Genomic DNA, 16,182 nt, shown 5'->3' with positions numbered 1-16,182 from the left:
ACAGAAAGAAAAGGGCAGATCAGACAGAAAGACCAAATTGTGTGAAAAAAACCAAAAAAAACACATCAGCTCAATTTGTGCTCGACTGTAAGCTGAACGCTGAGAGGAGAAATAAAATAAGGGATTTAGCTGGGAATCATGTTAAACCATGCAAGTGAATGAGTCCCCGGAGAAGAGTGTTCCCTCTCTCGCTTATGATGGACTTAATTGCCTCTATCAGTGTTAAGATATAACATTCATCTCAGGTTTATTGCTTTGCTTTATGGTCTTGTCCATCACACTGAAGAGTTTCGAGAGGCTGGCCACTCCTCAAATGGCACCTTAAAATAATGAGACAGATTACAAAGCAACGAGAAGGAGAGAGAGAAGAAAAAAAAAAAGCATCATTTATATCTGGAAAATGAGAGCATTTTTACAAGCAGATCTGGTATGTGAGCGAGCCGGCAAAGCAGAATGGTTTTGATGGCATGCTGGTTGGATTACTCTTTTGGGTTCTGGTCTTTCAAAATGCATGGTCCATCGGGCCTAAAGGCACACACATCTCCCCCACCTCTGACCCCCGAAAGCTCTGGGTAGGTGTAGGGTTTCAGATGGCCACACAATCGTACATTGTGCTCCTGTTAACACAATGAAAACAAAGCAAACACATCGCTGACATTCAACTCCCCCCGGCTCCTGCCTAACCTTGACTTCCAACACAACTCAGGTGGGACACACGAATGGATAATCAAGCAATGCAGAAATCCGAAAAGACCTCAGAAACAAGATATTACTGTTGGTAATGTAAAATCAAATGCAATGGATTCTGTCTCCACATGCACCGAACAACCAAGAATATTTAACATAAAATCAAAGCTTAACACGCTACTGGAGCAATGCGACATTGACATGTCATTTCATTTCTTTAAGATGTGGTTCTGATCTCCTAAAAACAGGCTGTTTCTCATCACATGAGGGCCTTGAGAACATGTCTGCATGTTCCATTAAATCTATTAAATCCACTTGCATTATCTCATAGTGCTTACCACACAATAGGAGCCTTTCAAGGGCAGTCCCAGAGGAAGCCAACAAAGGGTCCTCTCTTTCAGTCTAGTCAAGTATTTCGGAAAGAGCCAAACATGATTTTTGTGTGTGTGGATCTTCTCCACCAGACCCACAAGCAGTAATTTCACCAAGTCAAGAAAAAAAGAAATAGAGTGGAAAAAGAGAGCAGCAAGTACCTGTTTTTTTCCCCCCCACAACCTTATTTAAAAAAACGTAGGGTCTGGTGATGAAGTGTCCTTCCCTAAAAGAGAGAGTCTCTGAGACAGAAGGAGCACAGAAATGCTAGGCAGTGATTTGAGTGCAAATGAAGGCTGTTTATAATCAATAAGTATTTATTTGTTGCACATTTGTTACATTCACCACAGAGGTAATGTTTTCAGTTCTGTTTGTCTCTCTGCCTAACCTTTTCACGAATCAAGAATCTCGTTATTGGACGATTCTGCAAGACTCCCGATGTTGCTTAACAAAATGTCTTTACGTTCAGTTTTCCAATATCTGCCCATTGGCAACTGTGATGACCTACGCTTAAGTTTAAGAAGAGATTGTGATAGTGGAAAATAAGCTAAGGTTATAGGGTGCTACATTTCAAATTCAGAGGATATCTAGGATTGAGGGATTGTCTCCACACGGCTGTCAACATGGCAACGGGTGAGCCGGCAGCAAGCAGCTAACAGCGCAAAAAGCGATAACAGTGCTGACAGAGCAAGCAGCGTTTACCTGAGGGGGAACTGGAGGGTGGGCGTTAGACTTCCGCGACAACATTGTAAGTCGGGTCAATTGATTCATCATTTTACAAGCGACAAAGCAAAGCAAAACATCCACTGGTCCCAGCTTTTTAAATGTGAAGATTTTCAAGACATCTTATACAATATTTCAATATTTTCTGACATTTTGTAAACAACATAATAAGCAAAATGGTTGATAATAAAATAATTATTTTTGGCCATTTTTGGCTTTTATGGCCATAATTATGGTCATAAAGCTGACGCATTTGTCTGCTAAGATCTGACGCATTGGATGCAAGATTACATTCTTGCATCCAATGACATTTACCTTCTCCTTTCAAATTATAACGATTGTCTCTTGCTTCCTTCTGCAGCAGTAAAGCTTAACTTCAGCTGTTTAAGAACTGTTTTCCCAGGAAACTAACCCAGTGTGCAAGTACAGTAATTGAAAACGCACAATATAGCACCACCAGGAAAAAAACAACAAAAAACTCCTTTCTGTATTTGGATCTCACTATGTATTTAAATCTAAATACAGCACCCAGCACCATCTACTTCTGTCGATAGGGCTCAAAATAATTCACTGTTCTTTCATTCACTGCCATGCTGACTCCACATCCAGCCTCTGCCACTAGCATATCAGGCAGATTTTTTTATTACCAATCTAATTGCACATTCCACCCTGACAAGAGCTCATTAAACCTTAATTATACACATGTTGTTTTCTACAAACATCTCCATTTGGGTCTCTCTGCCTTGTAATTGTTCAGCAGGGACAACCAGTTGAGATATCGCAGATTGAGAGTGAATAAGAGAGAGCGAGAAAAAGAGAGGTGAGGGAAAGAGAGAATGAGGGGAAGAGACAGAAAAAATACCAGAGAGAGAGAGAGAGAGAGAGAGAGAGAGAGAGAGAGAGAGAGAGAGGAGAGAGAGAGAGAGAGAGAGAGAGAGAGAGAGAGAGAGAGAGAGAGAGAGAGAGAGAGAGAGAGAGAGAGAGAGAGAGAGAGAGAGAGAGTGTGTCTGGAAGTAGGTCATGCCTCTCCATAAACAAGGCATGGTTTCTAAAATAATATACCCATCCAGTGGAAGTAATGCCAAACAAACTGAGCGAATGTGGAGCTCATGTAATATTTACAGAGCACTAATACATAGATGGCAGGTCTTTTTCTCAGCACCCCCCCCCCCCCCCCCTTCCCAAAGCCAGAGGTTTCTTTTTCTTTTTTCTTATCACTTTTTTTTCCCTCGAATTTCAGAGAAAGCCAACTACATTGATATATCTGGTAGGGAGGGGGGGATTGGGGGTGTTAAGATGTTGAGTTTCCTCACTTTCTTTCTCCCTTCTTTTCTGCCTCTGCTATCTGTTCTTAGCTCTCTCTCTCTCCTCGCTCTCTAAACTCTCTTTCTCTCCTCTTCCTCTCCATTGTTCCCTCCACATTGGCTTTGGCTGTGATGTTTTTTTCACACATTTGTTACATTTTAGCAAGGGAAAGTGGGCCTTAATCCAGAGTCTTTGAGGCATGGGCGATGATATTACTGTGGAGAATCAGCCTTTTAAAGACTTCTTTTAACTCCAGCTGGTGCTGTAAGGTCACCAAGCACTTGTTCGACGTTGGGCCCAGCAGGATGCTTCTGGGCTCGGGACTAACTGGCTGTGTGGACTCCTGGCCGGGCTTTCTGGGGCTTTTGACAGGGGCTGGCAATGCTACTGCAAGAGGAGAAAGACTGTAAAGGAAGACCTCTTCCACATGTTCTCCAAGTCCTGTGAGAAAAAGATTTTTAAATGATAGTAAACTAATTGTTGGCCAGAAAAACATGACATTTTAGAATATCACTTTGGAAATGAATGCCGTATTTCATTATTTTTGCTAAACAATAAATAATATAAATTAAATAAAATTATTATTATAAAGATAAATGTATCAGAAATGTGTATGACGTAATGCATGATGTAATTTGTGATATACAATAAAGCAGAACAAAAAAACATTGTTGATATTCTGATATCCATTTGAGCCATGTCACCTCACACTTCTACATTGATTTGGGATTACAAAACAGCCGCTATAACATATGACATGTGTTATTATGTTTTCAAACTGTGTTACTGAGGTTTATGTTCATGACACCTTAAAAACAGATGCTTTTTGACAATCTGTAATCATGAAATGAGATTTCTATCACAGACCATCCGGTGTCACCGCCACTTGGCACCCAAAAAAGCATCAAGTGTCCACACTGAGCATCTCAGTCATCGCTACAGGGACCTTCTCAGCCTGTCATTGTTGACACTTGCTGTATGCATCATTGATACTCGCCCAGCAGCAGAAAATAAATAGCCTGCCGTCAGATCACTCCTGCTTTGCAATATCACAATTATCTTGGCAATGTTTGTTGTTTTTTCTGGGGGTTTTTACAGCAGCCATTTGTTTTGTGTCTCTGTTTTGTTTGTTTATTCAGTTAGTTAGTTAAAATATTCCATTCTGAGCACAATTACAGTGAAACATCACTCAGTTCTCACCAACATCAAGTGCGCTGACTGTACAGCGTGATGTGAACCTTGTCAAATAAACAAACATGACATATTAAACAGGAAAATGAGTCACTCTTATTATCTCACCAAAATAAATCTGGAAAACACTAATTATAACAACCTGTGTATGATTCTGACTGATTCACCCCTGCTCTCTGGCTGTCTGTTATATGTATGTATGTATGTACAGTGTGTGTGTGTGTGTGTGTGTGTGTGTGTGTGTGTGTGTGCGTGCGTGTCTGTCACATTCTTCTCCTGCTTCTGCCTTAATAGGCAGTCTCTTAGATATTCGCTACAGAATAGCGCTCATGCAATATTAATATCGCACCAAAATATGGGAGCCGGAGCCCCCACTCCATCTCTCACTCCCTACATAATTGACTATGCAAGGCTCCAAATCAGCTTGGAAAAAGGAGAGAAAGACGCAGAGAGACAAAGCAGGAGAGAGAGAGGGAGGGAGGGAGTGAGAGAGAGCGAGAGCCATGTAGAAACCAAGGGAAACCGACAGAAAGAGAAAGAGATAGTCCTGAAACAATCCTGTCTTCTCTGCGCTATAGCAGATTCTGAACCTTCCCCATAAGTATCAGTGTCAAAGCAGTGGAGCTAAAACAACAATAACAACAACTACAATGGTAGCTCTAACAGTTTGACTCCCTGCAAAGAATACGCTGATGCTTATCCAGCCTGAGCTAAAACAAAGCTCCACTCGAGCAGCTTTGAGAGATTGTTCAACACTAATTGCATTTCATTATTTCATTTAATTGTACTGATTCCTGTAGTTCCATTACAGCTGACAGTAAACCTTGAACACATTACACCATGCATGCAATGTAGTAGGTAGGTAAACGGGATTTAGCTTCGTGGGTCATCTACTGCAAACTCACGCTGTGCTGCCAAACACTGTTGAAACCCACAGAGTGTCATATTTAAGTGGATATCTCCAAAGATATCAAATTGTCAGGGTTATACAAGAGGAAATGGGTAAAAGCGATGCACAAAACACATTTCCATTTGATAAAATGGCACAGCTATACTTTAAGACTTTAAGACAATGTGGAATAAGGAAGTTATCTTTTACAACTTTAACACACTTAAAGGTTACATGTGGTTATAAGATGAAGAAAACCCATTTAACATGTTTGTTTGACCTTAGCAATACACGCAATGCAATTTAGCGAGATGCACTGAATGTAAACAGAAACCGTTTACAGGGCACCTTTAAGACTGGATGTTAATGGGTAAAACTTGTAGACATGTAAAATGACAATTAGTAGTTTTTAAGGGAGTTAATGTATATGAGTATGTAAGTATTGACAGTTGGTTGGTGGATTCACTGACTTAACACACATTCATATGAACACTTTACACTCTGCACTTGGGATTTGGAAGAGATTGATTCACATTTGTAAAAAGAATTTATAAAAAACAAGAGCACTGAGAGATTCCCTTCAAAGCCACTAATACCCCCCCCCCCCCTTTTCATGAAGTTGCAGGACTTGCAGAGATACACTGGGGTCAGGCCCTCTGCTCTGAGCATCTAAAAAAAGAAGAATTGTAGGCATTTAGAGCCATAATAGATGTTGAAAGAAAGCAAAGGAAAAGGTTGCGGGGGCAGAGCCAGTGGTTGGGGGGAGGGGGAGGTGGGCAGTGCACCTTGACAGGAAACATAGAGGTGAAAAGCAGGAGTTGGAGGTTAGTTTGACAGAGAGAAAAGAAGTGGTGGTGGTGGAGGGGTGTGTGTGTGTGTGTGTGTGTGTGTGTGTGTGTGTGTGTGTGTGTGTGTGTGGGGGGGGGGGGGGGATTGCTGCGGAAGTGCCAAGCCCACTTTTAACTGAACCAAGGGTGGTGAGTGGTGGTGGTGGGAGGGGGGAGACAGAGATAGAGATCAGGGGGAAATAAAAGGGGTGTGCAGAGGAAGGAAGAGGGGAGGAAGGGGAGGATGGGTGAGAGGAGGGGGGGGGGGTGCAGGGACCTACTGCACCTTGACACTTGCTCTCACCACAGCACCTGATAAGTGCAATGGAAAAACGTCTGGTTTCCTCCTGCATGTTAAGTGGTTTATATTCTCCTCCTCTCCATGCAGCCTGTAGCTACATTCTGCTACTGTACCGATGCTACACCCAGGTAATAACAGACAAAAGGATATGACAGAAAGGCAAAGGGAAAAAAAGCATTTATTGTCTCCTTTTCTATTGTGTTTGGTTTAATGATGAATTATAATCCGTGTGAGAGATGTAATCTTGCAAAAAACAACTAGGCGATTTAGAAATTGTCCTTCCCTTGCATTAATGTTTATCCATCCTTTTAAACATGTCCCTCTTCTTCTCAAAAACAATTTCTGGATAGAGATTTAGATGCAGAGTTTTATTTGCTCAACAGAGGATCAGATGAAACTGGATATATAGCTTTACTACCTCATGCATGTACTGACAAGGAACTCATTCCCATGATTTGTAAGTGGGTCTCTCTGCAGAACAGCATTAACAATATTCACTTTAGATAACGTATGATTCCAGGCCCTCGGAGAGGATGGGTTTCTTAGAAATGCTTTGTTAGCACTCTCCCCCTTGATAAATGATTGAGGACATGTGGCCTGAGACATCAATACAATCTCTGTTGTAATTAAAAAAAGGTGCGCACCAACAATATTACACAGCGTTCACTTTATCTGTCTCTCTCTCTCTCTCTTTCACTCCATCTGTGTCTCCCCCTCTCTCCCTCGCTCACCCACTCTTCCTCTCATTGAGCCCCGGAGCAGAGAAGAGATAATTCAAAAAGCACTTGCATGGAGTGAAACATGAAAAAGGGAGACATATGAAATTAAATTCTCTCTTTTTGCTCCATTGTTCTTTCATTTTCCCTCCTTTGTTACATAAATGCATAAAAGCAAGGCAAGCTAGATTCTAATTATGATTTTCACAATACTAAATGATTTATTTTTTTATTATTAAAAAATGAAAGAAAGGTGTCACAAACAAAGCAGACTTACTGTTCCAGCACTTTGTCAAAGTCAAAGTACTGCAAGTGCTGCATCACTAAACTTAAATAAACTCCTTTCCAAGCTTCCTCACAAAACAATCCTATAATAAAATTATTGAAAAAGTAGACTTGATGGTGCAATACATCTGCAAAACAAAAGAAGGGAAAATCAGCTAAATATTTAAATTTTCATATTTAATCAACATTTGCTTTTTCTTTATTTACAACCAAAAATGAGTCAGAAGCATTGTATCCAGAAAGCCACTGCATGCCTTTGTTCTGTGCAAACACAAATATAGAAGGCAGTTGGTTGGCCTATCAGCTGCAGCAAAACGCTTCTGTTAGAAGCTACTAGGCAGATACCACACAAACCACCAAGTCAGATAGGTGCTTTCTCGGGAGCCTCGCGGTGGCCAGTGATGGTTTGAGAATGGGGCACCGAGCAGGTCTATCAGGGTGAGCGTGGAAAGAGCTCATGAGGTGAGACGTAGTGGGAGGAGGGGTTAAAGGATGAGGAAGAAGTCGCGGTAGTTGAAGAAGATGCCGAGTTTAAAAAACTATGGCTTATATTGTTTCCTGGCCATGATTTAAGTCCAGATATTGGTAATTGTCTTAAACAGTTGTTTCTACGCAGAAGCTTTCCATCACAGGATCAAGTCAACTTCCCGGCTGCTGTGAATCCAAGGGGCGCACACACACACACACACACACACACACACACACACACACACACACACACACACACACACACACACACACACAAAAATTCAACCCATGAAATTATGTCTGCACTGCTTCTGAACTGCCACTCCGATGCTGTGTTTGGACAGTCTTGTTGTGCAGATGAGGGAAGGCCTCTTTGCTGGCCCTCACTGTTTAGATAAGGGTATGTGTTTACATGTAGGTATGGATGAGACCTTGGGGGGAGGGAGCAGGGGGGAGGGGGGGTGGTTCTTACCCCAGTAGAGGGCAGTCTCTTGCCGTCAGGGTTTGGGCGCATGGGAAGGGAACTGTAGAGCCTCACACCTCGATCTGCAGCACCGTATCTGCTCTGGAGGAGGAGGGAGAGAGAGACAGATTTTAAGTATGTTACCTTGCTTTTTGTAGGGAATTCAGCATGAAACGTCCAACACAAGAATAAAATAGAAGATCCAGATTTGAATTTAATTAGTTTCAAAGTTTCTAAAGTTTTATTTTCCCATCCGAAGTATATAGGGTTCATACATACTGCAGTTCTTTACATGGTCCTCATTTTGTTTTTTTATGAGTGCTGCTTTCATAAATTTCCGCCGAGTCGGAGAGCCTGCCCATTGGCCGCCGTGTTAAATCACATCACTGCATGGTGATGTACCACACATAATAACTGGATAAGGTTGGCTCAGAAGCGGCACTAATGGAACTAAGCTGTTGTGTTCAGCAGCCAGAAGACCCTGTGCTCAGCTACACTGTACTCTACTGACTCAATCTTCCTATATATATATATATATATATATGTTACATACATGATAATTAGAGTGTGCTGCCGGCTCCTCCCTGTTCTTGCCTATGTGGGTTTCAACAACACAACCTGATGGAGTGATGGTGGCAAAACCCACAGTAGTTGGGAAGCTAATGATTCGCAACAAGTGGTCCCAGCCAGGGAGAGACAGGGAGTGCAGCTAGGTGTGGTTCACACCATGGTCCACAGCCTCAGCAGCGATACATCCCAGGATTCACAGCTCCCCTCCCTCCTTGTCTTCATCTCTCTCCTCGCTCAACCACCCACATCCCGCTGCACCTCTGTGATTCCTTGATATTCTGCCTTTCTTACATTAACATCTCTCTTCTGTAACATCTGGTCAACAGGCTGCATGCTGTTTCTGTCATTTGATTTGTTCAACAGGGGTTAATTGATAAAAATAAGCTCCATCCTTTTTTTTCCTCTGGTGTTTGAGTCTTTTTTAGCTTCTGTGCGCTGCCTGCTGTTAAAATAAATGCTGCCACCGGTGATGTGGAAACTGGTTTCTCATAAATAAGAGGATAAAACCTGAATGTATATTTGGTAACGGCTGCTTGCTATGTACGGTGCGTAATGGCTTTGCCACACTTGATACATACAGTCTGCTAATGAGGATGTAGATTATTGGAAAACACACAGCGCAGCAATCTAGAGCAAATATCACATTATCTCTCCAGTACTTAATCGTTTACTTGCTTTACCCTGTCTCGCCTTCTTCTTTTTTTAGCCTTCATTCTTTCACCTCATCCACACAAAAACACCCAGGCACACATGTAATCACACAGACACAAATACATTCAAGGGCAGGCCTTCAGATTGCAGTATTTTACTATATTTAACAATTGAGCGAGAAAACATCCCTAAACCAACCATAGCTGGCTCTGCCTTTCACTTCTAGTCAGTCACATGGAGCAGCAGGCCTCAGCTTTTACAGTGGAACCACCATAAACGCACCTAGATTGTGTTTATGGGTCCAAATGCATCATGATTATCACGCAGTGAGACCTGCAAGCAATGTAAGCAAAACAGTATGTAATACACCACCTATGCAACATATTGGAGAAACAATCACAGGCTCAAAGAGCATGATTTATACCCTAGAAGAAGAGTTCTATGAAGAACAGTATACAGTACTAACTGTATGCTGATCTAATGGCCTATTACAGACGGTATACAGTGGCAGGCTATCCCCTGAGGCAGTGCGAGTACTTGCTGTGTAAGGTTTTGATTTCCTGTGCTCATTATGAAAGGTGAAAACAGATGAGTAGACAGCAGCGGCCATCTCATCGATATGGCTTGCATAATGATGACGCAGCGTTATTAAAGAGAACTCTCATTTACAACTTTTCTCTGCGCTGCACCGCCCTGACCAGGGATGCACCAATCGCACTTCCTCAGTCCCGAAACCGATACCTGGGCTTTGGGTATCGGCCGATACAGAGAACCAATCCGATATCAGTTTTCGATTAATAGGCTGTATGCCTCACTGTGTGGAAGTGACTGGGATCACTTTAATGTGTAAGGCAACATGAGACTTTCCTAACTTTGTAAAACAAAACAAAACCATTTAATACATTTACCAAATTGCTATTTATCATTAAATAATAAATGGTACACCAGCAACTTGGTAAAAATAAAAATCTTCGAAATGTACAGGAATTACAAGGCATGTGTAAACCTTTTAAATGTAGCAACAAATTAGTCAAAACTTACACAAGTATTAACATTCCAGTAAATTATGGATCTAATTGAATAGATCAGCCCATTTGTCACAATACCTTAACCAGCTATCCTAAAACCCACAAAAAATGACTCTTCTGGATTTGCAATATGTTTTCTTTTATGTGGATTTACAGTTATCCTATACTAAAAATGTACATTGATTTATATATCCCAATTTAGGTATTAATTTGCTATTCATAGCTATTTTTAGGTCCTAATCAGCAACATGACCCTGGTATGTTGGGCCTTCATCCTCTAGTCAGACATTTATTTTCCTTTCTACCTTCCAGAGGAGCTACTGTACACTAACTACATCCCTCAATGGAGACTTTTTCTTTTGTGGCCTGTTGGATAGCTTGCCAGCATCGCAGCTAAATGAATGCCTCGCAGAATAGCTGCTTTAGCCAGCGAAGGAGCCACAGTAAGTGAATGTTTGAGATTTCTCCAGTGTGCCAGGCTAATCTGGCCCTGTGGCATGCCATTACGGGGCTAATAACAGCTGTCTGCGGCCTGGAGGGGACACAAGCAGGCCTGGCTACGCTAACTGGCCCTGACAGACTCATTAGGAGTGCTGGCAACAAGAACAGCAACAGCCAAACTCCTCACATTTCCTTGCTGGCTCACAACAGTTTGCAAGTGCAGAAGCATTGTTCTCTACACTTGTTCTCTAACACCTTTCTTCTGTTTAGCTAGTCCTCAATTCAGACGCTCTCACCCCTGTCACCTCTCTTTCACTTTCTGGCTGGCTTTAGGTTTCTCTGATATTTCTACCAAAACCAGATGCTGCCAGCTGTTTACCATCTCTGCCTTTTTTTATTTATTTTTTTATGCCGCACACCCACACTCTAGTTCTGACCAAAATAGAGCAGAAGGCAGAGCCACTTGTTTTGCTCACGCTACTGCAATCCTCTATGAGAAAAGTAAAAAGGTGAAATAAATTAAAAATGTGAATAAATGAGTCTGTAATTCACTCACAGTTTTTAACTGACTTTGGTGTGGAGCCACAGGAAGATGCTACACCGCACCAGGAAGAGGCTGGCATCCTCTGAACTTTGTATCAGTTACTGTAGCTGCCGGCCCGTTCAGGGACAAGAGGGACTTCCCCAGGCAGACAGCAAAGCAAACATTGTCCTGTCGCTTGGCAGAGTGGAGCCAATCAGTACAAGCTGAGCGGGCAGACAATAAACACAGAGAGCCAATGACGGTTGTCTGGATGTAGAACCACTAACAATGGGGGGAAGGGGGTGGGGGGGTGCACAATTTGGGCTGTGATATGCTTTCACGCACGACTCCTGCCATGTGACTTTAGACTTCAATGCTCTCGTACAGATTGACATGATGCTGATTATACACTGATGTATAGCTGCACGTGACAGCTTCAGATTGTCAATCATGTTGAAAAAGTGTATTCGCTAAAATATTTAATTTTTTTAACAACAATGAGAGATTGAAATGTCTACCACCACATTATAAAATGAAGGCCAACTGATACTTATTATCGACCAACATGTATATTGTTTGCAATATATGTTTAACTGGCAGCATTTTTGCACATAAATGACTTGCAGTTTATTTTTCATTGATATGTCTGTATTTAGTTATTATTTATAGTTATTATTTAACCATATATAAATATGTCATCTCTTATAAAACAGAAAAGATTTACTTCCGCTGTAAATCATTTATGATTCAAAATAATTAAAGGTGAAGCAAAAAGAATAACAGCTGATAGATAATAGAGCCAGACAGATGTTAATGGATACTGAAAATAATTAAAGTCTGATGATATAATACACATATTCATCATCTTTATTTTGCTCCAAATCAGCAGCCTGAAGCACAGTAGATGCCACGACACATCTACTCATTAGATATCAGGGTTGCTTTTTTTATAGGCGGGGGTGGTGGGGCACTGCAAAGCCAAAGGCACAGCTGTGGGGGTATAGTTACCTGTAACGTTAGCTGTTGCATGTTATATTATTTACGCAGATCTGGACTTAATGGAACACATGTGTGTCTGCAGCCGACATTCTTCCCAGATTAGCTGAAAGGCTCGGACACATCAGACTCCACCGATGAGAGGAATGCAAGGGCCTAGACCGGCTTATGAGGAAACCCTATCACTCATCTATAGCGTACAGTAATGTATGCACACACACACACACACACACACACACACACACAATCAGTTATACATTATGGTGCTCCAAACTATATGTACAGTATGCACACAACAATGCATGCACACTGACACCAGAAGATCAATAATACAAAACATTACTCTCATTCCAAATTCAGTCACTACATTGTTCAATTCTGCTCCCTTTGGGACTGTTCTTCCTGATATTTCAACTGGGAACGTACATTATCCTGTCAGTTCTGTTGTATAAACATATTACATAACATCAGTCGGATTTCTGGCTGTGGTGGTCTGACAGTCAATAACAGAGTGTGAATCACTTTTTCAGTGGTTTTTAGAGACTTATGTCTGAGACAAAAACCAACTGCTGTGTGCAACATTGGTTTGCATATTGCGATGAATCACCTTCCTTCATATGTTTTGCATTGAATGTGATTCAATTTCATTTGAAGACAAATGATTCAGGTATTTTCAATATTTTCCACCGTGCTTTACATCAGATACTTTCACATACTTCTTAGCTTTAGATTTTAAATCATAATCTGAATTTCCAGCTCAGATCTGAAGGGTGTACAGTACTGTATGTATTACAATCATATTAGGATTTTATAACGTAAAAGAAATGTGTTTGCTAAGCCAGTACTTGTGCGAATATAGTGAGTCAATACAAAGTATTGATTACTAAGTGCTGGAAGCTACAGACCTGAATTGCGAACACATATTGATGCATATTGTACATACCCCTGCACACGTTTACAGTGAATGTTTGTTTAGATATTTCTGTTAATGTCTGTAGAGACTGTAAATCAACAGATCTGTCGCCTTCCATTTGGTTGTATTTGTATGTATTATTTATCTCCAAACACCTGCAGTGAGAGAGAAAGACAGACAGATGAGTTGTGCGTGTGCGTGTGTGTGTGTGTGTGTGTGTGTGTGTGTGTGTGTGTGTGTGTGTGTGTGTGTGTGTGTGTGTGTGTGTGTGTGAAAGAGATGTCAACTGAGGCCTAAGCAGCTCGACCGTAACCAGGACATGAACCCGGGGGCTACCTGCCTCGGGCCACTACTGACACTCAAACTACTGATCACACCATTGGGAATATCCAGCCAACACCAGCATTTGAGCCGAGGCTATTTATAGCTGACCGCAGCTTTTACAGCGGCTCTCCATCCGTTCCCCGTGTAAACTCCTGTGACTTTGTATGTACGTACATGCTCACGCTTGTGCTTCAAAGGTGGGAACAAGTGACTATTGTTGAAGTGAACATTAGTTGAACATAGCGTAACACAAACGTGATTTGTATGACGATTAGTTGGTGCCATTGGGATCAGCTATTTATTGTCTATCTATTTATATATTTTCCTTTGATTGGGACACTTGTAAACCCAACAGCATTATCAATATTGTGGTAGCTCTTTACCTTAACCTACCTGTATTTGTCAAAATTTCACTCTTACCTAAACTGTTTCTGTTATAGACAGCTAAAATATTTTGCATATTTTACAAAACTACACACACACACAATTAAGAGTAAAAATGGAGGTTACATATCTGCAACACAGTTTGGGCTTTGTGCTCATTTCTCAAACTTTCATGTCACTCTGCTGCTCTCCTTTCTCTTCCTGCGACTTTTTCTTGTTCTTTGAAACTTGACTTTGTGTACCTGCAGCTACGGAGGGTTGTCACAGAAAGTAGATTCTGTATCTACTGGAACAACAATGTAGAGCTTGGCTGCATGTTTTCAGGCTGGTAGATAGGAAATTCAAACAGCACCATCTAAAATTGCAAAAGCTTAGATTCAAAGTGCAGTCGGCTGAGTGGATTATTGAGTGGATTAAACTTTGCATTTTTTTTTTTAACTCTCCACACAGGAAAATGGAATAAAAGTAATAGATGTAATTAAAGATTTTTGCTGCAGTCAATAGTCAAGTACAGTTTGTTGTAGGATTTATCAAAGTGCAAAATTAAAGTAGCATTTATCAAGCTTTATCTGTACACCAAAGCTGTGCGTCAGTGACAAGCAATCAGTTGATGAATTATGTCTCTTATTTACATCAAAGCCAGTTTTAAAGATGCCACATTGACCTCTATCACACTACACCTTTTACAAAGGATAACATGTACTGGAATAACTGCTGAAATGTGTTCGCTCTCTTTCTGCCCTTTGTATTATGTTTCACACAAAAGACATCAGAGATGGAGCGTGTTAATAAAGTACAGTCGGTGCCCTTGCTCGCTGTGATACAGAGGAGAAACAGGGAAACTTTTAATTTGCACAAATCTGTTCAGAACCCCTCATCCTTTGACGCGGATTCCTGAAGGCAAAACAACATGATGTTACAACATCACGACCAACAACTGACAAGCAGAGCCAGCGCCTCGGCTGTGCGCTGGCCACAACTATTGTGTTACAGGCAGAAAACAAGTGGTTGGGAGAAGATTTGGCTAACACAAAAAGAGGGGATTTTCTCTTTTCTTTTTTTTAGATTAGGTTAATGCAGGCAGAAGCTGAGGAGAATAATTCCTTCACAAATTGGGATTTCTGAGGAGAGCAAAGACTCCCGAATGTCAGTTTGCATTTGTCATCTGGTTTCATGAGAAATTCTGTGACTGTGATATAAATGTTCTCCTGTTTCCTTGAAGAGAGCAAATAAAACACCTTCTGAACTGCCTTATAAGGATTTTAGCAACACAGTAATGCAGATATAAGACAAGAAAAGAAGCAGTGCTGAAACGATTAGTTGATTGGCAAAAGAAAAGTAGTGGATCATTTTGATGAATGCGTACACATTCTCTGATTCCAGCTTGTCAGACGCACGGAAGCCCTGAGAGGCAAGGGAGAGAAAACATTGTGGTGATCCATTTTCTCATCCAACTCGTATCTAAATTGTTGTCTCTCCTGTGTTTGTGACTTAAGAGCAGTTGAAAAACGGGTTTCTGTTTAAAACATTCATCTGTGAATTAGGAGGGAAAGTTTTGCCAGGATCAGGTTTTATCAGGCAGTAATGTTTTCCTCACGACAGATTAGCACCAATTAAACTACATTTCTAGCCAAACTAGAGATTATCTTGCAATGCGAACACAACAGCCACAACACCGAATCGGGTCAGGGTAACTGCACTTCTTACCACCTTACTTTCGGGAACCTTACTCTGACCACACCCATCTTTGAACTCAGCCTACTTTTTTATCTCAACGACACATCTGTACATGACAGTAATGTTACATAACTTGCTAACACAAAATTGCAAGTACCTTGCATTTAGAGTTTATGAAGAAATTAAACTCACCTGGATGAAAACATGAATGCTTTTAGTCCTATTAAGTTATGTATATCCTGACAACACTTGTTTCACATGTTATGAAAAATGATAAGTCATAAACAAAAGAGAGAAAATAATTTAGATCAGACTTTTAAATAAAAAATCTCACTTGCTTCTCAGGGCTACCACACAATTGTGAAAATGTGCTGCTTTTCTTTGTTTTATGTGGTTCGGAATTGAATGTTTTTGGATTTCCGGACGGTTGGTTAGACAAAACAAGCAA

At 41.1% G+C, this 16,182-nt stretch overlaps 1 protein-coding gene across 1 annotated transcript in view; it reads right to left on the bottom strand.

The window, feature by feature from the left end:
• The window catches only part of tox2 (TOX high mobility group box family member 2), a 47,353-nt gene that overhangs the window by 7,717 nt on the left and 23,454 nt on the right, over positions 1-16,182 (bottom strand). The window contains exon 2 of the mRNA XM_068712723.1: positions 8,237-8,329. Coding sequence (XP_068568824.1) covers positions 8,237-8,329 — 93 coding nt within the window. The remainder of the gene's footprint in view (positions 1-8,236; positions 8,330-16,182) is intronic.

This window comes from Cebidichthys violaceus, unplaced genomic scaffold (genome assembly GCF_023349555.1).
Source record: "Cebidichthys violaceus isolate CVI_PGR_0920_01 unplaced genomic scaffold, fCebVio1.0.p SCAF_17, whole genome shotgun sequence".
Taxonomy (NCBI): Eukaryota; Metazoa; Chordata; class Actinopteri; order Perciformes; family Stichaeidae; genus Cebidichthys; species Cebidichthys violaceus.
This window is presented reverse-complemented; position numbering and strand designations above follow the sequence as displayed.